The 22,752-nt window shown below is 48.1% G+C and overlaps 2 protein-coding genes across 2 annotated transcripts; one reads left to right on the forward strand and one right to left on the reverse strand.

Moving 5' to 3' along the window:
• Positions 1-790: 790 nt before the first annotated feature.
• Positions 791-5,580, forward strand: GUCA1B (guanylate cyclase activator 1B (retina)). Its single transcript, XM_010024254.1, has 4 exons — positions 791-1,128; positions 3,053-3,202; positions 4,562-4,676; positions 5,291-5,580. The coding sequence occupies exons 1-4, from the start codon at positions 925-927 to the stop codon at positions 5,416-5,418; spliced, it is 597 nt and encodes a 198-aa protein (XP_010022556.1). The 5' UTR covers positions 791-924; the 3' UTR covers positions 5,419-5,580.
• Positions 5,581-12,023: 6,443 nt separating this feature from the next.
• GUCA1A (guanylate cyclase activator 1A (retina)) lies at positions 12,024-15,572 on the reverse strand. The gene is made up of 4 exons (XM_010024255.1): positions 15,375-15,572; positions 13,184-13,333; positions 12,554-12,644; positions 12,024-12,184 (listed from the first exon to the last, which is right to left on the reverse strand). The coding sequence occupies exons 1-4, from the start codon at positions 15,570-15,572 to the stop codon at positions 12,024-12,026; spliced, it is 600 nt and encodes a 199-aa protein (XP_010022557.1).
• Positions 15,573-22,752: the final 7,180 nt, after the last annotated feature.

Raw genomic sequence — 22,752 nt, forward strand, 5'->3', positions numbered from 1 at the left:
CTGAGCTTTGGCAGTGGGTGACTGTGAGCTTCCTGTAGCATGGGAAGAGGCTGGGGTAGGGCTCTGTTGTGTCTGAAGCAGGAATAATAAGCAGTGTTCACTAGTAAAAGTAAGTAGAAGGTGTGGTTTAATAGATAAAGGTATGGAAGGAGAATAAGAATAGCTTAATGCTTTAAAAAAACCAGAGAGATTAAATAATTCTGTCACTTCTAGCTAAGAGCTTTAAAAATTAATTGTAAGAATAAGACCAGTATGTGTATCTATATCTATGTGCATTTACTTGTTATCTTGGTCATTTTATCTAGAGAAAAGCCTACAGTAAGCATTTAATTAACTTTATCCATTAACAGCTTTTTTCATGTGAGTGGTGTGTGCTTATTTTTTTCAGGGCTTGCTCTCTGTAGTTGGTGCTTGTTACCATGTCCCTTTTCTGTGAAGCACTGGGTATCCCCAACAAGAAGGTAATACATGCCCCAAAAGGGAACCCTCGCTCCCAAGTTCTTTGACATGAAGCTATTTTTGTGCAGGAGGTCCCTGAGCATCTGGAGCCTGTTCCTAAATAGGGCACAGCCTGGAACATCTGAAGGTCTCTGTGGCTCATAAGTGGGAATCTCCTAATGATCTTAGCTATTTTTAAACGTGCCTGATGCCACACTTTATACTGCCCTAGTGCAGAGAAGCAACTCTACAATCACCAAGTGAGCACCCAAAGCTGCAGTGGTGAAAACTCTAGGAGAAAAAGAGGAAGAAGAAAGTGAAACATAAAGCAGGTGAAATAGTAAGACAACATTAACATTGAGTAAAGGCACAAGACAGCAAGAAGACAAAGAACAAGCAACTAAAGGTGACAAAAGGACGATACAAGCGAAGGACTTTGGCAGGGTTTTCCTTTTGTTCTGTTTTAATCTTGCTTTACGGAGCAAAATGGGACAGCAGTTCACCAATGCTGAAGGGGAGCAAACGGAGATTGATGTTGCAGAACTCCAGGAATGGTATAAGAAATTTGTGGTTGAATGTCCCAGTGGGACCCTCTTCATGCATGAATTCAAGCGGTTCTTTGGGGTGCAGGATAACCGTGAAGCAGCAGAGTACATTGAAAACATGTTCAGAGCTTTTGATAAGAATGGGGTAAGTGGTGGTGAGATTTTGCAATTATTTATCTAATCATTCATGTCTTTCTGCTGCTATTTGGAGGTGGTTTGGTGCATTTCCTACCCTGGTTACGATGCTTCATGAAACTAAGCAAGGACTGCTAGAGCAGAAGGAGCCCATGCTGCACTACTCTGTATGGGCTGCTACAGATTTATCTTCTCATCAGTCTGTACACAAATCAAGGGGAGAATGTTCCTTTAAGGGACTAAGGATGGATTAAAAGGTTGAAATTTTCTATTTGTTGGATAAGTTGAATTTACTAAGAGGGTGCTGAGGCGCTGGCACAGGGTGCCCAGAGAAGCTGTGGCTGCCCCATCCCTGGCAGTGTTCAAGGCCAGGTTGGACACAGGGGCTTGGAGCAACCTGCTCTAGTGGAAGGTGCCCCTGCCTGTGGCAGGGGTTGAAACTGGAGGAGCTTTAAGGTCCCTTACAACACAAACCAGTCTGGGGTTCTATGAAATTTAGGCAGCCAGTTTTTGAGACACTGTTGAAAGAGCCCCAAATAGCCAAGATTGTTACATGAGGAAAAAGTAGTTATCTGTTATGATAAAGGGGGTCTTATAGTTGAAGGGAAGTCCTACTCAAGCTTGCTGTACACTGCGGGAAGTGTATATGTACAGTATGAGCAGGTGGCATGTAACAAAATATTGATTTTAGCTGCTGCAAAGGAATGCTGAACAACTCAGACATTCTGGTTTTGATTCCCATTGCTGTATTTGTCATCAAGCACCTGGGAAAAGTGGGCTTTCTGGTTTAGTAGCAGTTTATGCATACACATGTGCTGGTGCAAAAGAGCCTAATACTACCCTGTGCTATTTTAGATCCTCAAAAGAAATGTAATTTGATTGCTTTTGTCATCTTGAAATGGGTATGCAATGCTTGCTCCGTTTTTTTCACCCAAAGCTCTTGGTGATATTCAAAGCAGAGGTTTGTTTGCTGTGTATCACTATAGGAAAAGGGGCAACAAGTCTGTCATATCTCAGATATACCAATGTCCCTTAAGCTTCCTTTGCAGCCAGTGACAAAATCACATCAAAGTGGCAGCAGAGTCATTTTGTCAGGAAGGATAAGGAAAAGCTCTGGAAGGGGTGGGCTGGTCTCAAAATTTGAACTTGGCAAAACCCTAATTCCTGCAAATTACTGAAGGTCCAGGTCCAAATCCTGTTTGGAAAGCTGTGCTGGAAGTGTTGTGGAGCAAGCAGTGGGCTTGAGGTGAAGTCCCATTCTGGGGAGTTCTAATAACACTGAAAATCCCTTTTTAAGGGATTCTGGTATTTGCATGCTCTAAGAACACTAAATTAGGCTTTGGTTCATGGTTTTGCTTGTATGTGCCCATGGTATATCATCAGTTAAGCAGGACCTAAACATCTGAACACCTGGTGCAAATCCTTTATTGTATCGGGTGCTTTTGCTGCCTCCTGAATGGTGACTGTTTTCATTGTCATAGTCTTCCTCAGGTGAATCAAGATCAAACAAGAGGGAAGGATGGGAGAAAGGGGTGATGGTTGGGTGTTGGTCTTGGTTGTGAAGCAGCTGAGGTCACTGAGAATGGCAGTCCCTTCCCAAAAAGTCAATACCTCCTGTCCTGATCCTCATCTGCCTCCCTATCCTCCATGTAATCTGTGGTGTCTTCAGGATACTTAAATCACTAGTTTCTGGAGTCCTGGTGGGTGTCCCCCCTTATTGTAATGTAGAATTGCTTCCCTCTCCAGTGTCACACTCCTCATGAACTCATCCTTGGTGCAGAGGGGTCTGACTGATGGTCTCAGACTGGCACAAATGGTCTGTGATATAGCTGTCCTGTGGATTATCTTTTGGCAGTTTTAATCCAGGTTTTGTAAGCAGTTTTATGTCAAGTATACCCAGTTAAGTGTCAGCAGCTGCTTTCCTATTTCAACAGGATAATACCATTGATTTCCTGGAATATGTAGCTGCCTTGAATCTTGTTTTACGAGGAAAACTGGAACACAAGCTGAGATGGACGTTCAAAGTATATGACAAGGATGGGAATGGCTGCATAGATAAACCTGAGCTGTTGGAAATTGTTGAGGTAAGGAGGCATTGCCTAATCACTCATTTAAGCAATCACTGTTCTTTGGCAATGTAGTGATGCATATGGGGTTTGTGATAATCGGGTTTCAAGGCAGTTGTGGATAGTGAGGAAGTGAAAATGCCTGACCATGGAGGAAGGGTTATGTGCTCAGTGGTTTGGTGGAGCCTGATGGGGTGGCTGAGGAATCATTCTACCCACTGTGGGGGCAGCCTGGTCCTGCTGCTGCTCTGAAACATGGCATCTGGGTGCTGTTGTGAAGTTCCTCTATCTCTGCTCTGCCTTTCATTTCATCCTCCTTACACCAGGATTCACTGCACTGGCCAGTAGAAGAGGGTTTTGCCCCATGCCTGTCACAAGAGTCAAGTTTCCTGCCTGAGTAGCTGGTGAGAATACAGAGAGGCACAAATCAGTATAGAAATCCCTTCTGCTGTGATTAATTTCTGGGTTTCTGTTGTTCTGCACTCAGCTGTAGCTACTGACTGTGTGGAGGTTTAAGAGGAGGCGTGTGGCTTGGCAGGCATTTAAACAGGGTACCTGGCTTTTTATTTGAGGTAAATAATGTGGTGGTTGTGCTACACTACAGATGCTGACCCTTGCCCAGCAGTACTCATGAGGCTCAGTCAATGGTTATCAAGTACCTTAGATGAAACCATCAGAAATTGGGTCTGTGGACAGCGGGCCCTTTTGGCCAGAGGGTGTGACCAGCTTGTTACCTGCAGCACCAGGAGGATCTGGGGTGTGTGTCTGGGGCAGGTTCAGTTACAGTTTTGAGGTCAGCCAGGAATTGGCCCGAGCTGTTTTAGGCTCTTCCTAATCCCCTCTCTGTTAAGAGTTCAGGCAAAACCCTTCAGCCTAAGGAGTGAAGTTAATAATGAGTAGGTGGTTGTCATGGGAGGAATGGAAAAAATCTGCCCCTTTCCAGTGACAAAGTGGGTCAAAATGTGTGCTAATACAGGCTTGATCTTGCAGCTTGGGCACAGGTTCCCTGGGGCAGAGGGCAGGGTAAGTCCAGGTGTGCCTGGCCTCAGATGCTAAGAAGAAATCATACTCAAAAGTCAGGTTTTCCCATCTGTGAAACCCTTTCCTTGTTCTTTGCAAAGGAACCCTGAGGTCTGACCCAGATGTGTAAGGAAAATAGGAGGGCAGTTGCTTCAAAGAACAAATGAAGTAATCCACAGTGTGTGTGAGCATAAGGTCAGAGGTTTCATTAAAGGTCTGAAGCTGTTGAGTGGCGGATCTTTCCAGAAAGGTTAAAACCACAGCCTTTGTATAAGACCTCTATACTGCTGGGGTGATAATGGAGTTCACTGCTTCTCATTTTCCAGTCCTCCTTCTAATCTGTGAACTTCTTTTCAGTCCATCTACAAGCTGAAGAAAGTGTGTCGGTCAGAGGTGGAGGAGAGGACCCCATTGCTCACACCGGAGGAGGTTGTGGACAGGATATTTCAGTTAGTGGATGAGAATGGGGATGGTAAGTGATCGATGGCTCAGATTGCATTCACGTGTAATGAAGTTATCTGTGCTGGGCAGGCTACTTTAATTATGTCTATCAAGAAATCACTTAGGGCCATTATGTTACTCATATTAGACACATTGGGTTTGGTTCTGGTTTGTTTGTTGGATCAAGAGGAAGCTGGTGCAGCAGGACAAAATAATTACTGTTATGTATAATAGAGGAGTCACTATTCTGTCTGGATTTTGATGCCACGCATCTCATCATCTGAAAGCCTTCAGTAGCCAGAGTGAAGGTCCCAGTCCCAGCACAAATAGCTTGAGTAAAGACAGTAGCCCCAGGCAGATTGGAGCTTGCAGGATCAAACTTGTAGTCCTCCTGAAGAGCATGTGTAAGCTAATGCAGCATTTCATGTTAGCTGATGGGCTGGGGTAGGTGTGAATGCATGGGGTTTCAGCCTAGTGGTTTGTTTTTCAGCTATCTATCTGGGCTAAACTGCATGGGGAAATGAAGTACAGCTTTTGTCTTGTTGGCATAATTTCTGAAACATAGATCAATTTATTTCCTGCCTTCCTTTTCTTGTCTTACTAGTGATGTTTTGTCTTCCCATCTTGTTCTCATCTTGTACACAGGGCAGTTGTCTCTTGACGAGTTCATTGATGGGGCCAGGAAAGACAAGTGGGTGATGAAGATGTTGCAAATGGATGTAAACCCTGGGGGATGGATCTCCGAGCAGAGGAGAAAGAGTGCTTTGTTTTGAGAAAACTCAGGTTTGATACAGCTGAAAACGTGATGCTGGCTACAACTGTGACTCTCTTGCTCTAGGGTGATAGTGGCTTTCCTTTTTAATTCAATCTCAGCATCCAGATGAAAACTTCAGTGGTTTAAGAAGCCCTGTCTCAATCTAAAACCCATGTGCTGCTGGTACCCCATGAATCAGTCAGTCTGTGTACAGAATATCATGTTTGCCAGCTGTGGTTTTTGGTTGTACCCCAAGGGACAGACTTTGTGGCTTCCTGTAGTGGATCCTGGGCAGGGTTTTAGCCCAATGCATATAGGATTGGGAAGTGACAGTGGTACTGTCTCCAGTGCAGACTAGTATTGGCATCATTCATGCCTCCGAGATACAAACACATCAACCCAAAAGTAACAGCAGAAGTGGTCTGGCAGGCTTCATACATCCAGGATGCCTGTATGTATGCTTAGTAGGCTATACTGCTAATGTAAGGTTATTGAACACCAACATACGACCATCAAGTGTGAGAATTGGATCATAAGCAGAGCCAGGACAGTATGTATACAGCTGAGGCAAACAATGCGTGGGCTGGGCAGGTGGAGCAGTAACTCCATCTTGCATCTTCCTCCTGGGGACCAGAGTCTGCTCCTTCTACCTGTTCATAGACCTGGGTTCTGTGTGGCTGCAAAAAAGCTATTTTGAAACACTGAGCAGCAACAGGAATTGTACCTCTCCTTGAGAGCCACATTTAGAGGCCAGACTTGCACAAGTGTGGTTCTGCTCTAAAGCCCCTGTTTCTCACTCAAATCATCACTCTAAATGGCTTTCCCTGCCCTGTGAAGACTGAATGAGCTTGAGGAGCTCCAGGACTTTCACTGAATTGGGGCAAGTTTTGGGTTGAAGAGAGAAGGGAAGAGCAGAGTATTGCTCTCTGCAGTGAGGGGTTTAGTGCTGCTTTATCAGCAGGAGCACAGAATGGAACAAGTAAGAGAACCTGAGTTACTGAAGTGGTACAGTGGTTTTACACTGGACTTAATTTAGCCGCAGGATATAGATACAAAGTTTGCAGAGTTGTAGGCTGAGCTGCTGTTCTAACCCATATTCCTACGTATATACATGTATGTGGAAAGAGAATTTGGGTTGAAACATTGTTTTGGTTCACCTTTATTTGTTAGCAAGAAAATAACATGAGTTTGTGGCTTATCTTAATTTTCCCATGGGATCAGTGGGCCAGCTCATACCTATGAACAGATTTGCAATCCCTTTTTTGTGGCCTTTATGACTATACTATCTTTCATTAGTTGGTTAGTTTGCTGCTTTGTCCTGTCAATTTAACCAATGGAACAAATGCAGGAACATGAGGGATCGATAGGGATAAGACACAATCACTGCTAGAGTTGAAATGCACATTTCCACTTCTAAATGGCCTTTTCAAGAGTGCTCTGGAAATACACACCAGCTTGTGGTATGCTCACTTACCAGAGCTCATTAGACTTCCAGTTTATGCTGCTGTGAGGCAGCTGTTTAAAGCTCATTCAAGTCAATAGTTTAGTGGCCAAAGAGCTGAAAGAAAAACCTTACTTCTGACTTGAGAAGAAAAGATCTGACTTGCCTGGAAGAAAAGATTCTCTTCACTGATTTTTTCCAACTTGTAGACAAATGTTTTCATGGAAGGATGCAAATCTCTACTTCCTTAAATTTCAGCATCTCGACCAACATAATAGACTGCTGCTTGCACTGTTCTTACATGGGTGTTTAGTGACTATAGTTGCATTCTGCAGGTTTACTTCAATGCTTTCAATTCTCTTACTCTTCACCTGGTCAGATCAGGCAGAGAAGGAGCTGTTGGGTGTCCCCCACACCAGCAGTCCTCAGTTGGGGTGGTAGAGGACATCCTAACACTGAGCACTTGTGTGCTTGGTGGTAGAAATTTTGTAACACATGGATTTAATAAAGGAATTGTGTATTAAAATTCTACCTGGTTTGGGGTATTTATTTTCACTCAGAATGAAGACAAAGACCTGTGTAAGCACCTGACTATGACCAAAACTGTAGTCTTTAAAACTGACTTAAGGAAACTAAGGGAATTGTTAAGTGTAACAGCTAACCTCTGGGTAAGATGACTACAAGGTGGAGATGTTGATGCTATTGCAGATGTGGAGTAGGAAACAAGTGTCTTCTGTTTAGCTTCTATGTAATGACAGTGAAAAGTATAAGTGTGTCACTAAAAAGAAATCTCAATGGCATTTGAAATAGGTGCTTATAATAAAGTGAGCAAATAGTGCCTGTTCTAACCCTGCCAGGGCTGAGATGGGAACCTTGAAGAATTTAGGACGCAAAGCACTGGATGTGGCAGGGGGATGGTTCTATCTTCTCTGGCCTGGGAAGCCCCCGGATGGTGGCAGTGCCCTTGGTGGATAATGCTTGTGTTAGTGCTGGCATAACCCAGTGGAAAATCATTCCTATTATCAGTTGTGTAATCTTTTGTCAAGAAATCACAAGGTGCTTTAGTCTTAGGCCTATTTTTAAATCCATAGGTATAAACACTTTGATCTCCTCCCAAACTCAATTCAACATTCACATCAAGCTGTTGATGTCAGACCTTTTGCATAATCCATTTTCCAGTCTTACAGCCCAGCTAATATTGGATTTGAGTGATCGGATTTCTCTTGGGTCTAAATTGGGAAACAGGATGGCTTGGAAAAGGCAAATTCCATGTGATGTTCCTGAGCTGCCACCATCTGCTCTGATGTTCGATGTCTCTGAAGGGAGGTAGGATTGAAGGTGAAATAATCAGGTAAGAAAGCTGAAGGTGAGGCTGTTGTTAAAGTAGGCTGATGGGGAGAAGCACCAGGGAGCAGGAGGAATTGTATCCTGGGGAAAGCACAGAGCTCTGCTTAGCATGTTCTTTATTTGCCTCTATACACCTGGTGTTCTGAGAGGGGAGGCTCACCTATGGATAGCTGGGGTTCGGTGGCTGCCCAGGGAAAAGGCTTGTGTCCAGGTCATTCCCAAAGCACGCATGTGCAGCTTCCCCTAGGAAGTGGCACATCGAACAGAATGGCTGTGCCAGGACTTACACAGCCCCAAGCTGGTCACTATAGGGACTTCTTGTGGCCTCACCACACTCATTTTCTCACAGGACCTGTGCTTGGGTCTGGCAGGATGGGAGAACTCTTCTTTCCTCCTCCTCTTCAAAGGGAAGTACACTTCAAATTTATAAAGCATCTCAAACACATTACCCTTAAAGACCCTGTATTTAGAATCATAGACCGGTTTGGGTTGGAAGGGACCTTAAAGCTCATCCAGCTCCAACCCTTGCCATGGGCAGGGACACCTTCCGCTAGAGCAGGTTGCTCCAAGCCCCTGTGTCCAACCTGGCCTTGAACACTGCCAGGGATGGGGCAGCCACAGCTGCTCTGGGCACCCTGTGCCACTTAAGGTAATCTAATGGTATTCTGGGCTGTGATGCCTCACATGTGGGAGCACTGGAGCTGTGCTGTAGGGCAGTCATGTCTCCTGTGGATAACGAACCTTTAGAAGCACCTGGCTGAGAACCTGTTTTGTTTCATTTCTTTGCCTTTTAGGCCTCACACACTAACTCATGGGGATCCAACAGGAGATACATCCACTACTTGCCATTGTCCATTCCTGAGCTCATCATCTCACTTGTTTGATTTTGCTTAGATGGGACTTGTCCCAGGTTACTGTGAAGAGGAGGCAGAGGTGGGACCATGCAGCCTCACATGCCTGTGGCCTCTCTGATGGCAGCTCCCAAAAAAGCCTCTCCCATGCTCAGTGCCTCATTCACCAGGGATTATTGCCACAGGAGTGAGCAATGAGCAACATCTCAGTGGCTGGCACCTGAACAGCCACCACTGCTTTGAAATAGATCCATTACACACGAGTTAGGGTGAAGAGAGTCACAGTATTAGTTTATAATTACTTTTAATTCAGCCTTCTTAGAGGCTGAAAAAACATCCTTTGGAGGGAGACGCTGAGGTTGGAAAGGTGCCTTTGGCCAGCGGCAGGTCTGAGGCAGCCTTTGGAGAGGATCACTTTGTCTTTATAAATAGAAATTGGGCTTGTCCGGGCTGCTTCCTGCGGCTTCTTGGGTGTGCAGAGGAGAGAAAGGCTGGAGGAAGCACGGGTGGGACTGAATGTGTCTCAGCAGAGGGAATGTGCACACAGAGCCTCCGCTGAGCTTGGCTCCTGTGGTTGTAAAGCTGAAGTGCTCTAAGTTTTGTGCAGGTTGGTTGTAGGGAGTTCGTTTTGCTGCATGTAGGAGGATTACACACTGAGTAACAGCTCAGCCCGGCTTGCTCTCACACTGTGTAAGTGGGGTGACTGGAGCGTCAAAGGGTTCCTCTCATGGCCTTTTGCTTGTGAGCCTGAACCAGGCTGTCGGGGCTGCGCATCCTGCACTGTCCATCTGTCTGGGTGGGAAATGGGCAAGAGGGAGCTGTGGGGCTGCCACAGAAAGCAGGAGGTGCCTGGAAATGTGGGTTTCTGGTAGAAAGAGTTGTAGGACTACCCGGGGGTGAGGTTTTATTAAAGCCGTTAATTAAATCTCCACTTGCTCATTGCAGTGGAGATCAGAAGAGCAACCAGCATTCATGGGATCCCCTTTTTTACACTGATCCTGAAGAAAACAGCTAATCATGGAATCCCAACCTGGTTTGTGTTGGAAGGGACCTTAAACCTCCTCCAATTCCTACCCCTGACATGGGCAGGGAGACCTTCCACTAGAGCAGGTTGCTCCAAGCCCCTGTGTCCAACCTGGCCTTGAACACTGCCAGGGATGGGGCAGCCACAGCTTCTCTGGGCACCCTGTGCCAGCGCCTCAGCACCCTCACAGGGAAGAGCTTCTGCCTCAGAGCTCATCTCAGTCTCCCCTCTGGCAGCCTAATGAAGCCAAAACAAAGGTTTCTGCACTTGCATGAGACAGCTAATGTGTCCTGGTGGAAGCAGAATGAATGACTGAGAGAGAAAAAGCACAACCTGAAATAACCTTGTAAAACAGCTTTATTAGTGCGCTATAAGATTGGAGGTACAAAAGCTTCATGGTAAAACACAGTTAAATGAAAAAGATGCCCAGGAAAAATGGTCAGAAAGTTGCTTATGAACTGCAAGCATTCAGTGCTACCTAACAAGACTTTCAGCTAGCCAAGAACTCCTTCCTGATGTCCTGTATTGTCTCACCGTGAGGTGAGGAAACCCCTCCCCAGGAGCAGCCAAGGCACAGCCCCAGCTCGGTGTGGGGCTGAGGCTGCTGCTCTCACAACCTCCTTGTGTGTGTGCTGGGTCCTGGGCACAGCCCCTGCTCCTGGTCATCAGCACCTGGAGACACGGTGGCTCTGCCCAGGATGCTTTAATAAGGGGTGACTGGGTTTTATTCCACAGCAGATGGTCCCTGAGCCCACTGTGCTGTGGAGGTGATGGTACCTGTTGCCTGCTCAGGAATACTCAGGTGCCTGTGGATGCTCATGGTGCGTTCGTGGCATCTGGCCCATCTCTCACAGCACAGCTCTCCAAACCGTATGCAGTTTGCTGCCGTTGTAGTTAAAACCACTCGAGGGTGCCACAGAGTGTAACTTGGAGGAGAAATTTTGCTGTGCAGCTGATAAGACATGCAGGAACCTTCGTACAATTGTGCACAACTTTTCCCTCCCGGGTCACTGCTGTCACAGCCCTTCCAGGTGTTTCAAGGAGGAACATGAGAATCATCATAGAATCAGAGAGTGGTTTGTGTTGGAAGGGACCTTAAAGCTCACCCAGTTCCAACTCCCTGCCCCGGGCAGGGACACCTTCCACTAGAGCAGGTTGCTCCAAGCCCCTGTGTCCAACCTGGCCTTGAACACTGCCAGGGATGGGGCAGCCACAGCTTCTCTGGGCACCCTGTGCCAGCACCTCAGCACCCTCACAGGGAAGAGCTTCTGCCTAAGATCTAGTGACATGCCCTTGAAGTTCAGATAGTTGTTAAAAAAAGGCACCATTCTGTGTTTTTAATGCTTTAAAAACAAAAAGAAGCCACTGCTTTTACCACTCCCGTTTTTCTAGCTCATGGGTGTTTTTATCTTACATGATCACTAACGATTGCTAACAGAATAATAGCAAATCAAAGAAGAAACGCCTGAAAATGCTGATCTTGTGCTCTGGAAATGTATATGGAGAGAGAAGGTTCAGGTCTGCTCTTGAGATTTCATACACGTGTCCTTTGGGGATCTCCCTTCACCAGAGCCAGGTGCTGACAGCCCTGGGGCTCATCCCCTGCAGACGCTGGTGTTGGCCGCTGCTTGGTGTGAGTTTTGAGGCTCTCTCGGTGCATCATGTCCCTGCATCACATGAGAGGTCCTGTTGGCAGTCCTGGGGGGAGATGTGTGCTTCCAGCATGATGAGCTGCCACCACAGCACCCCCTCTTCACTGCTGCTCGGGGCAGGACCAGGGCAGAACCCCACACTCCTCTGAACCATGTGCCAGGGGAGCTGCAGCTTTGGAGCAGACCCTGGTTGCTATAGTCTATCTCTGGCCACGCTGGCGCTGGGCCAGGTCACCAGCTCCCACAACCTGATTTGTTCTGAGAATGCAAAGGGGAGAAAGCAGAGATGAGGGAAAGGCATCCGGGAGCCTACTGGGCAGCTTCTTCCTCCTGCTCTGGCTCGTGTGGGTTCTTCCCGTCATTCTGGATCAACCGGACGATGTGCGTCAGGTCCAGGCTGCGGGTGAGGATATCGAGCAGCACTTCATCCTTCTGCACACCCTCCATGAACTCTTCCAGGGAAAGCTCACCTGCAAGAGCACATTGGGAAAAGGTCTGTTAAAACCTGTAGCCTTTCTGCTCCCACTGCGGCCCCCCAGGAGTTACATGGACTATAACAAGGGGCTCTTCCTGATGTCCCGGGTCTGTGTGTCGTACACCCCAAACCCCATCACAGCTAAATCCTGCTACTACAATGAGGGACAGTTTGCAGTGTCCCCTCAGGCTGGCTGCAGCCCATGGAGGGGATGAGGAGTTAAACCTTCATGGGGAGCTGCTCTCTTCCAGCTCTCCTCACATCCTGGTGTTTTGGGACCTCCAGCATCTGGAATTGCTGTGGCAGGCTGGACCTGCAGGGAAGGTGGGAGCAGTAGTTGGCTTTGCATAAGGAAGTTCCTCACCATCTCCATTGATATCGATTTTGTCAAACACCATGTTTGTGAATTCCTCAGCCGTCATCGTTTCGTTGCACCGGTTGATCGCTCGAATAGCCTGGAGGGAAAGAAGGACACAGAGGACAACTACTGAGTGTTGTGAGATGTGTGTATCTTTGGTACAAGCAGCTAAGTGACCACATGTAAGAGACCAAAGCTTTGATGCAGGCAGTTAGTTCTGAAAGGAATAAGTCCTTTCTAAAAAAACCTGGAGATTAAAATCACTTTAAAAGGCAATCAATGCATTAAAAGATTAAGCGGGCTCGCTGGGATAAGCCAGGAGCCATTCACCTCTGAAAATCCTGAGATTAAATTGAAGTGCTTATCTCAGCCTGGGTTTCAGTGGACGTGGTTAAACAACCTGCAATGAGAAGATACGGGGTTGCTGCGTGTCTGAGCATGCAGGAGTGGGGTGCTTGAGACAGGGAGGCCAGGCCGGTGGGACTGGCAGAGGACACGCAGCAGGTTTGGCCAGTGCCTATTCATTTACCAGGGAGCTGTCTTTTGGGCTGGAATACTCCTGTTACAGCCTTTCTATCTACCTGTGTCTAATGAGCCTTGTCTGTGATAGGAATGGAAGAAGCTGAGCCCACTCACTTTGATGATGTTCAGCAATTCTCCCCGGTCAATGCAGCCATTCCCGTCCACATCGTAGAGCTTGAAATACCACCGCAGCTTCTGATCCACCTTCCCTTTCAGGACCAGACTCAGAGCTGCCACATACTCCATAAAATCTATGTAGCCGTCCTAAAAGCAGAAGGTTAGATTCTAGATGAGATTAAAAGCAAAGAGTCGGGCACTAAGAGGTTTTCCTGGCCAGTTTTTGGAAGTCCTCAGTGTGTGGTCACCATGCACCATGTGCTGAGGGCCCTGTGTTAATCCACACGAGGCCATTATGTGCTGATAACAACCAAACTCAGTGTGTGCACATGGCTTGGACTAACCTTCAAAGCCAGCCTGAGCGGAAGGAGTCCATGCAAAGCAGTGGCAATTCAGACGTCAAAGAGGAACAGGCTTAAGCAGATGACCCCTGATGGATTACCTGATGTTATCCTTTGCAGCTCTTTTCTGCTGCAAAGGCATCTCACATGCAAAGCCTCAGGAGAGGGATGAACTCAGGAATTACACCAGCAATCTGGGAAGGCGCTGCTCTGTCCCTGTGCCATTTGTGTGTCTGCTTCACATTTAGTTACGTCAAAAGCACAAATAGTTTTATCTTTGACTTTCCTCCCCATTGTTTACTGAGCACCAGCTCACACCACAGCACTGGGAGACATTCAGCTGGACCCACAGATGGCTCCCCAGGCAGGGTACGGTACCAGTGGCACCAACAACACTGTCCTGTGATGTTCACAGCTTCTAGGACGCTTGCTAAAATGCCATAGAGCATTCTGATGGCACAAGCCATTGAGATGCAAAGCACTTTGAAGGAAAATGATCCATACTACAAACCATGGGCAGTCTTCATTAGAGAATAAGCCAGGGTTTTGTCAATGAACAAAGCCATTGGGGCCAGTTCAGGAAGAGATCATCTGCTTTATCCTGCTGCTGCAGGAGCCAGATTAGGTCTAAATAGCTACTAAGCTCCATTCCCAGCAGGATTTCCTGTGCATCAATTCCCTTTTCAGGCAGGTGTTCAAACACGGGGCAGTGAACAAGGTAAAGGCTTAAACCTAGAATCATAGAATCATAGGATCATAGTTTGTTTTGGAAAGGACCTTAAAGCTCCTCCAGCTCCAACCCCTGCCATGAGCAGGGACACCTTCCACTAGAGCAGGTTGCTCCAAGCCCCTGTGTCCAACCTGGCCTTGAACACTGCGAGGGATGGGGCAGCCACAGCTTCTCTGGGCACCCTGTGCCATCGCCTCAGCACCCTCACAGGGAAGAATAAAACAAAACACAACACATAAAGGATTCAAGGCCTCAACTGTATTATTTTCAGTGAGATTAAGCCCTTTGGGTGGCTATAAATTGTATTCCTCATTTCACATGAAGTATAACTTCAAATCATTTGCAAGTAAAGGAGGATGTTGCTTCCCCTTGGAGTCACAGCATCCATCTGCTTCTCTGGCATGGCTCCAGAGCTGGGAAAACAGCATTCCCAAGCTCATGCAGGTGCTCTGGGACTATCCTGCTCCAGGGATCCAGCACAACCACAGCCTGAGATGCAGAGCCTCGCCATGGGGAACAAAGGGCCTGAGCTCCTTATCGTATGGGACTGAGCACATGCAATAAAATTGATGCAACTCGAATCTATTTATAACTTAAAACAATAGGAAACCAAACCCGCTCTGTTCTGTAAAGCAGAGCTCATGCCACACTCGGGAAGTCACTGTTTCTGTGTGAATGCAGCACTTGTTCTCACCCCACTCACTTGTTCCTCACTGTCACAACATTTGATGTGTAAGGATTAAAGGGCACTTTGTTTGAAAGGGATCACAGACACAGGTAAAACCACACTATTTGAGTAATTTAAAACTAAAGGGAAAACATCAGTTGAGAGAGAAGTCTCATTTCGCCCAGAGCAGGCAGTAAGTGAGGAGTTTTTGCTGCCGTTTTTCACTGTACATAACTATCATTTATGATGCCAAAGAGAATCAGACCATCCATAGTGACACACGTAGAATCATAGAATAGTTAGGGTTGGAAAGGACCTTAAGATCATCTTAAGGTTCCAACCCCCTGCCGTGGGCAGGGACATCCATCCCACATACACCCAAATACGCCCCCCACACATCGAACCCAGAGCTGAGCCCTGCACAGGCTGAGCAGGAAGGACAATATTTACCTTATTAAAGTCAAACGTCTCAAACATTTGCTCAACGTATTTGTTCGCTGCAGGACTCAGGTTTTTCAAACCAAAGAACTGTTTGAACTCATAGAGGGTGAGCTGGCCGGAAGGACACTCCGTCATGAACTTCTTATACCACTGGTGGCACTCGGTGGTGCTCAGCTCCTCCACGGCTTTCCCATCCATGTTCCCCATCTCCACACTTAAAGCTGGTCACTTTGCAGCCAAAACAGTGGATGTTTGGTGGAATTTGAGGGCTTTCTCTTAAATTCTGCTTCTTGCCTTTGAAGTCCCAATGTTGGCAGCACTGCAGGGATCACTTACTGGGAAGAACCAAACTAACTGCCAGTGTGTGGGTGACGGAGGCAAAAGCCACCTCTCCCCAGGAAAACTCCAAGGCACAAAATCCTCTTTGGACAAGAGGGTGACATTTAAGTACCCAACAAATCCCTTCCTGATGGCCAATGAGGCTCAGGGGGGTGATGGGCTCCTGCCAGGCATTAGGAGTTGAGGGTTAAAATAGAAAGGAGGTAAAATGGGAAAGTCTTGCAGATTACAGGCCCAGCAGGAGATTAGGAGGGTAGAATTTTCTCTGTGACGGTGTAATCTCCTAATCCACTTCATTTATGATTTTGTGTGTGTGTGGGTGTCACATGAGCAATAACTTTAGGACCAAAATCAGAGTAAGAAGGAAGAGAAGAACCACTCGGAAGTGCTGTTACTGAGGGTTGGTCTCCTGTAGCCTTCTCTGGATGGAGGATTTCCAGTCTGAGCCTGAAATTCAGGAAGGGGAAGGCACCATTTCAGCTCCTATAAGAGGTGCTCCTATAAGATATGAGGGTAAATTTGGTGTGCTGAGACAAACATAGAAAAATAATTGCTTTGACTGGGAAAGCTTTAAGTGCTTTAAACGCAGACACCACAAGTTATGAGGATCTTCTCGCAGGGAAGCTCCCACTCCTCCCAACAACTGGAGCCCCGTGTTCAGTCTCTCCAGTCCTGGACATGGCACATCCCATGTTACCAGAACTCGGCTGATGCCAGTGGAGTTGAATGCAGCCTCGATTTTCATTTATGATGAATTACCATGAAAATATGACCACAACCAATGTTGGTTTTATCCTGATGCACAGGATTCAGGGAAGGTCTGGGATATAAAGTATATCCTCAGAAAGCAGCATAGGCCAGATCGTCCACGAGTAATGAAATGCATGTGACCACTGGATCTCAACCTGCAGAGAGTCTGTCCTGTAACACTTACTTTTATATCCAGTTCTATAACTTTAAGACAAAGAGCACAGCTTTTATGTGTTGCAGAGCTCAGTAGTGCAAGTTAGGAATAACTCTGCTAAAGCAAGTGGCATTATGCAAGTGTGAAACAGTTATGAAAAAGGAATTAGCTTGGGAAATGCTAATTGGATGTGCTAATCCTGCACTAGCCAGCAGCAACAGGCACAGCTCTGCGAGCAACGTGATACTTTAACGGGTGCCCTAGACTCTGACCCACTGCCAAAGGGATGTGGCTGAGATAGCCCATCCTGTGGCACAGAGAGGGGTTGCAGTACTGACACATTCATTAATAGCAGAAAGGTTGGGTATTAAATGTGGATACAGGCTCGACAACTGCTTCAACAAGTACTTGCTAGTGCTGCATCCAGTTGTCCAGAATCATAGAATCCCAGACTGGTTTGGGTTGGAAGGGACTTCAAAGCTCATCCAGTTCCAACCCCTGCCACGGGCACGGACACCTTCCACTAGAGCAGGTTGCTCCAAGCCCCTGTGTCCAACCTGGCCTTGAACACTGCCAGGGATGGGGCAGCCACAGCTCCTCTGGGCACCCTGTGCCAGCACCTCAGCACCCTCACAGGGAAGAACTGCTTCCTAGTATATTTTATGCTGCATTCTGGAGAAGAGCTGCAGGCACGTCCCACCTCAATTTCAGCTCCAATTACTGTCTCATTTCTGAGTGCCACAAATGAAATGTGCTTTTCTGTTCACTAAGAACAGTATTTTGCCTGTGTCTAGGGAAAGCCTGGTGAAAGAAGATGTCCTTTCAAGGAACGAGCAGAATTCAGGTTCCTTGTGCAGATGGGCCTGGCTGGGTCACCATTCATGCAGTGCCATGTGCTGCAGGTACACAGTGCCTCCATGTGAGCTGTTAGCAATAAACGACAGGACAAACTGGACTAGGAATTGAGAGCAAAACCCACCCTGCATGTTTGTCTGAGGAGCAGTGACACAGCTTCACCACCCATTCCTCATCTCACGTGCTCACTGCTGGTCATCGCTCACTCAACGGGAAGCTAAAGCCACACCAGTTGCTGCTTTCATTTCTTGGCATTTATTGGTTTTGCCTGGGGCTTTTTGCCCTGGATGGGTCTCCATTTCACAATGTTTGCACTCGGGACATCAATCACCTTCCTGGTGTGGTCGGTGTCGCGGTGGAATCGGTACCCGCACGTTGCCTTCTGCGCGGTGTAGAAGGGGCTGTACGAGTTGGAGCAAGTCGATCGGTAGAAGAGAAAATGGAAGGAATTGGGCTGACGGTTCCCGTAATGGGCAACAAAAGGAATGAAGTGAGCAGCCAAAGGCTGGTCGCTGTGGTGCTGTGCTGGACATGGCTGGCTCTTTGGGATGGGCGGTGAGTGGGAGACATCCTGCTTCGCTTTGGTCTCCTCTGTTCCCTTTGGTCTCCTGTGGTCTTTGCCAGGGGCTTCTGATGGTTTAGTCCTCTATGGAGCAAAAGAACCAGACAAATGCATTGCAACTGACCCCACACTTTGCCATCCTCATCAGGGCAGACAGCCCTGGCACAAGAGTGGTGACCAAAAAGCAGCAAGTTAAGCAAAACAGGAGAGCTTAGGGAATACCAGCCTGCTTACACTCATTGCAAAGGCAGTCAGTAGGCAGTATAAATGCAGAGAAGGCAGGTATTTACATTTCATAAAATCCCAGCCTGGTTTGTGTTGAAGGGACCTTAAAGCTCCTTCAGCTCCAAGCCCCTGCCACGGGCAGGGACACCTTCCACTAGAGCAGGTTGCTCCAAGCCCCTGTCTCCAACCTGGCCTTGAACACTGCCATGTCTTTAGCTAAAAATCAAAGGTGGTGTTGCTTAAAGTGAGTTTAAAATCAAATGATGTACTGGAAATATGGAAGCAGCTTAGTGGAAATAAAAGAAATCATACTGAGGAGTGCACGCAGCAAGACTCGAAGCACTTGATTATCTCCTTGACTTGCATTTCATCTGGTTATTTGTAACAGGGCAGAATGAATGTAAAGTGCTACCCAGATTCTGATGTTCCTGCTGTCAGTCTGACCTGGCTCACCCTTTCATCTCTCTTGCGGGATGCATTTTCTTTCTGGTTTTGGCACAAGAAACCCCAGTCCCAGACGAAGATCTCAGTTGTAGCAGCTATAAATGACAGCAGTACCTGTTCCTTGTAAAGCCTGCACCTAACCACAGCTGTGGCAAACCAGCCATGAAGATGGTTCAACCCCATCTGACCCACAAGATGCAATGGGGCGTATCAGTGATGACAGACCCGTAACACTGTCCTTTGCAAACACAGCCTGGGGCATCAGCTCTTCAGGCTCCAGGTCACTCTGCGGGTGCCTACCACCACCCTGCGCCTTGTGCTGCTGTGCTCATTGCTCTTCCCAAATCTCTAAGTGGGTTTCCTCGTCCCAGGAATGTGCAGGGAAAATCAGCATTGTTGAATCCAATAGGCATCAGCTGGGGTCACATTGCTGAAGTCTAGGGGCAAAGCCAGTGCCACCACCGCTATGCACGAGCTGTCTCTGCAGTCCTTGGTCCATCACCCTCTTCACTGTGCATTTACATGCCCCCTTTGCATAGGAGGTGCTGTGGACGTGTGCCCCAAGACACACGTGGGGCTGACTTGTCACCCGTGGCTGCTCCAAGGCTCTGCTTGACTGAGAAGGTATTTCTGCTGTTGTTATTTAACCATGACTCAGTTATCTTGTGCTCATTGAGGACTCCTCCGTGCTAATGGAAACTGGCTTTTCCCCAGCAATTAGCTGCTTTACTCCTGGGCGTCCTAAATAAACGCTTTGCTGCCTGGTTTTATTTTTAACCCACTAAAGAGGTTTCCTAGTTTCCGTGACGCCCCGACTTACTTGGTGCTCTATTTCGGTTCCCTGTAGCTGGCTCTGAACACAGGCTTCTAAATCTATTAGGAGGGGGACACCAGCAAATTGTTTAGAAATCCCCTTTGAGGGAAATGCCCACATCCCCATGGATTCACCACCTTTTATTGCCACCCGTTTCCTCATTTCAGCCACTTGCCAGATGCTTGCAAGGTTCCATTGCTGGAGCTCAGGACAAGAGTTATTTCAGCCAACATTTTATTCCCTTTTTTCCACAGGGGTAAAATACTGGGATTTTGACTCCTGTAGAGCAGACTTTGTGCCACGACCGTCATTTCAGTGTGGTTTGTGTGGCCCTGCTCCGAGCACAGGTTTGTTCAGAAATGATTCTGTTCACATATATGCATGATTATAGCTCGTGGCCTTTCTCGCTTTGGAAGATAAGAGACAAGTAGGCACACGACTGTGCTGCTGCAACTGCGTCCACCCAGCAGGGAGGCATTCATGTTATTAAAGCAGTGCAGTTGGGGTGGGGAGCAGAGGCCATAGTTGCTTTGAAAACCCGACTGCTAAGTCATGTAGATGCTTTTGAGATGTGCAAGCCTTGCAGCACGCAGTGATAGAGGGCTGACAGTCAGTGACAGGCAGGATACTGTGCCAGGGACTGCTGTGCTTTGAGCTTTGCTCTTGTGATGGGGTTCGGCTGCCCTGGGAGTTCCTGCTCATCCCCTGGGGCACCTAAAGCTTGGCAGAAGCATCCTTTGTGCTGGGTGAGTGCATCTGCTTACGTGATCCCTGTCTTTGAGGGGAAGCACCAGCTCAATGTCCACAGCGCTATTTATGGCACTGCCACAGCTCAGTGCCTGAATTAAGAATCCCACATAATCCTATTGCGTCCAGTCATATGTTTAGAGATCCCTAATGCCTGCCAAATTGTCTGTTGTCTCTCAAGGAAGATCCTCACAGGTGGGGTCACAGAGAGAACAATGATTTCAGTAGATCAAGAGATCACAAAGGGTTCAGATATCCACCCCAGATGAAGTGTTCCCCTGCCTGGCTGCCAGCACTGCCCATCCTGTCCTGCACCTCTGCCACCCCCCTTGCCCTGAAGCAGGGAACCCTGATCCTGCAGCTCATCCCTATGGAGCCATCCCAGGACTATCACACGTGGTTTGCTCTGAGCTCTCAGCAGCCACAAGGGTGGCTGGTGGTGATGCAGCAGAGGGGGGATGAGGCATCACACCAGCACCACCAGGACCCTTCTGTCCTGGCCACCCGCGGGAAGGGGACAGGGAGAGCAGGAATCCCTCCTGCCAAACCAGGAGCTCCCACCTGCGAGGCCATCTCCCTGTTAGGGTCCCGGCACGCAGGGACCCCGGCACACGGGGCTGTCCAGGCCGGAGGCTGGACGCAGCTCTGCCGGGGCTGTTGGGGTCATTGTGACCATCCAGGCCATTGTGACCATCGGGGTGGGAGCTGTCACAGGGGTGCCCAGGCAGAGCAGGGCTGCTCGGGCAGGGGATGCGGAGGAGCACAGGGGTTCAGCCATGGAGATGAGGAGGGAGCTGTTTCTCCTGATGGGTCAAGGCAGGAGCTGCCTCCGATGGGAACTGCTGCTGCCTGCCCGTAGTAGGAGGGTTCCTCCTCCCATCCCTCCCCAGGTCCTTATGCACCTCACAAGTGCTTCACACACCTGCGTGTGCAGCAGGGGAAGATGTACATCTGCAGGCGCAGCTCCTCACACTGATGCAAAGGCAGATTGTTCTGGAGTGTTTACCCGTAATAGGATCAAAGGCAGCCTCACACCATGGCGTGTTACATCAGAGCAGAGCTCACATGGCTATTTCTATGCCATAAAATCTGATGGCCATCTTCCAAGTGCTTTCCTGAGCTCTGTGCCTGGCCCACCTTTAGCTGTGTGGCCTTGATGGAGATAGGAGAGTGGAAGTTGTCCTCCCTTAAAATAACAGCAGTACCACCAAACTGGGCATCTTTTCTGCCCCTTTCGCATTCAGTCAGTCTGGCCAACAGCAAACCTGCTCTTGTGAGCCCTGGCCTTTTCCTGTCTCAAGGAGTGAGGTCTGTGCTTTATTAGGAGGAGGAAGGTAAAGAACAAATGTCTTTCATCTGGAACAAACAAACAGGAGTGTGCACATGAGCTCCTGTAGAACTGCTGAGCAGCTTGTGTTCACTGGGATAATAAAGTCACCTCAGAACACACATCCCTTCATGTTGTGAGGAGTGTTTTCCAACACTCACCACCCAGGGTGAGGCTCAGCCGTCACTGGCGGGTGGCATGGGTACAGCTCCCAGCCCCAGAGCTGCTCTGGAGTCCCCCCCTGCCCCAGGGCAGAGCAATTCCCAGGGGGCTGAATCACACCTTCCTCATCCTGCAGAGCATCGCTGTGGCCCTGCAGCCCCTTTGAAGTCTCTTTGGTGTAATGACACTGTAGGACACCTCTGTGCACCAGCCCAGGCTTTCTCATTCCATGGGATTTTATTGGCTTCTCTTCTTAAAATAGCTCCTCTTCTCTTTCCCCTTTTCTTTGCCTTTGTCTGTCTGTATATCCTGCTCAATTTGTTCACTCAAAGACTGAGTATCAGCGAGCACGTATGTCTTGCCTATCATAGAATCCCAGACTGGTTTATGTTGGAAGAGACCTTAAAGCTCATCCAGTTCCAACCCCTGCCATGGGCAGGGACACCTTCCACTAGACCAGGTTGCTCCAAGCCCCTGTGTCCAACCTGGCCTTGAACACTGCCAGGGATGGGGCAGCCACAGCTTCTCTGGGCACCCTGTGCCAGCGCCTCAGCACCCTCACAGGGAAGAACTTCTGCCTAATATCTAACGTAATTCTCCTTTTCCAGCAGTGAGTGGTTCTTCATTTCATCTGATTTCTGCTTTCAAGAGGTATCAGTGAATTTTCTTTAGATGTCTGGGGTTCATTAGGATTGGTTCCTGCAAAGAGCTGGCTCCAGCGCTGCTCTCTGGGGGAATGCTGTTTCCCAGTTTCCATTCTTCACTGCTCTTCCCTGCAGGCAGGACTATCCCTTTTCCTCCCATCTCATCTGAAACACAACTGTGGGTCCCTGTGGTGTGTTCCCAGGCAGATGTTTGCAGGGTTGCCTCCGTTCCCTGTCTCACACAACAGCAGTTAAGATAACTGTCAGAAAGGCGTGAGTCCCACTAATTGCAGGTCTTGTGCACAGGAAAGAGCCGTCCCTTCCGCAGCACCTGCTGCTTCCAGAGCGGATCTCGGGAGCCGGG

This window comes from Nestor notabilis, unplaced genomic scaffold, assembly GCF_000696875.1.
Source record: "Nestor notabilis isolate BGI_N333 unplaced genomic scaffold, ASM69687v1 scaffold25351, whole genome shotgun sequence".
Taxonomy (NCBI): Eukaryota; Metazoa; Chordata; class Aves; order Psittaciformes; family Psittacidae; genus Nestor; species Nestor notabilis.

Bases quoted from the DNA above. Each gene is read 5' to 3' on its own strand.
- GUCA1A (XM_010024255.1), bottom strand. From the start codon at position 15,572: ATGGGGAACATGGATGGGAAAGCCGTGGAGGAGCTGAGCACCACCGAG. The intron at 13,334-15,374 runs GTAAATATTGTC...TTCTGCTTTTAG, and splicing joins AGACGTTTGACTTTAATAAG to GACGGCTACATAGATTTTAT. The intron at 12,185-12,553 runs GTGAGGAACTTC...GTGCTCTTGCAG, and splicing joins AATCGATATCAATGGAGATG to GTGAGCTTTCCCTGGAAGAG.
- GUCA1B (XM_010024254.1), top strand. From the start codon at position 925: ATGGGACAGCAGTTCACCAATGCTGAAGGGGAGCAAACGGAGATTGAT. The intron at 3,203-4,561 runs GTAAGGAGGCAT...ACTTCTTTTCAG, and splicing joins AGCTGTTGGAAATTGTTGAG to TCCATCTACAAGCTGAAGAA. The intron at 4,677-5,290 runs GTAAGTGATCGA...TCTTGTACACAG, and splicing joins AGTGGATGAGAATGGGGATG to GGCAGTTGTCTCTTGACGAG.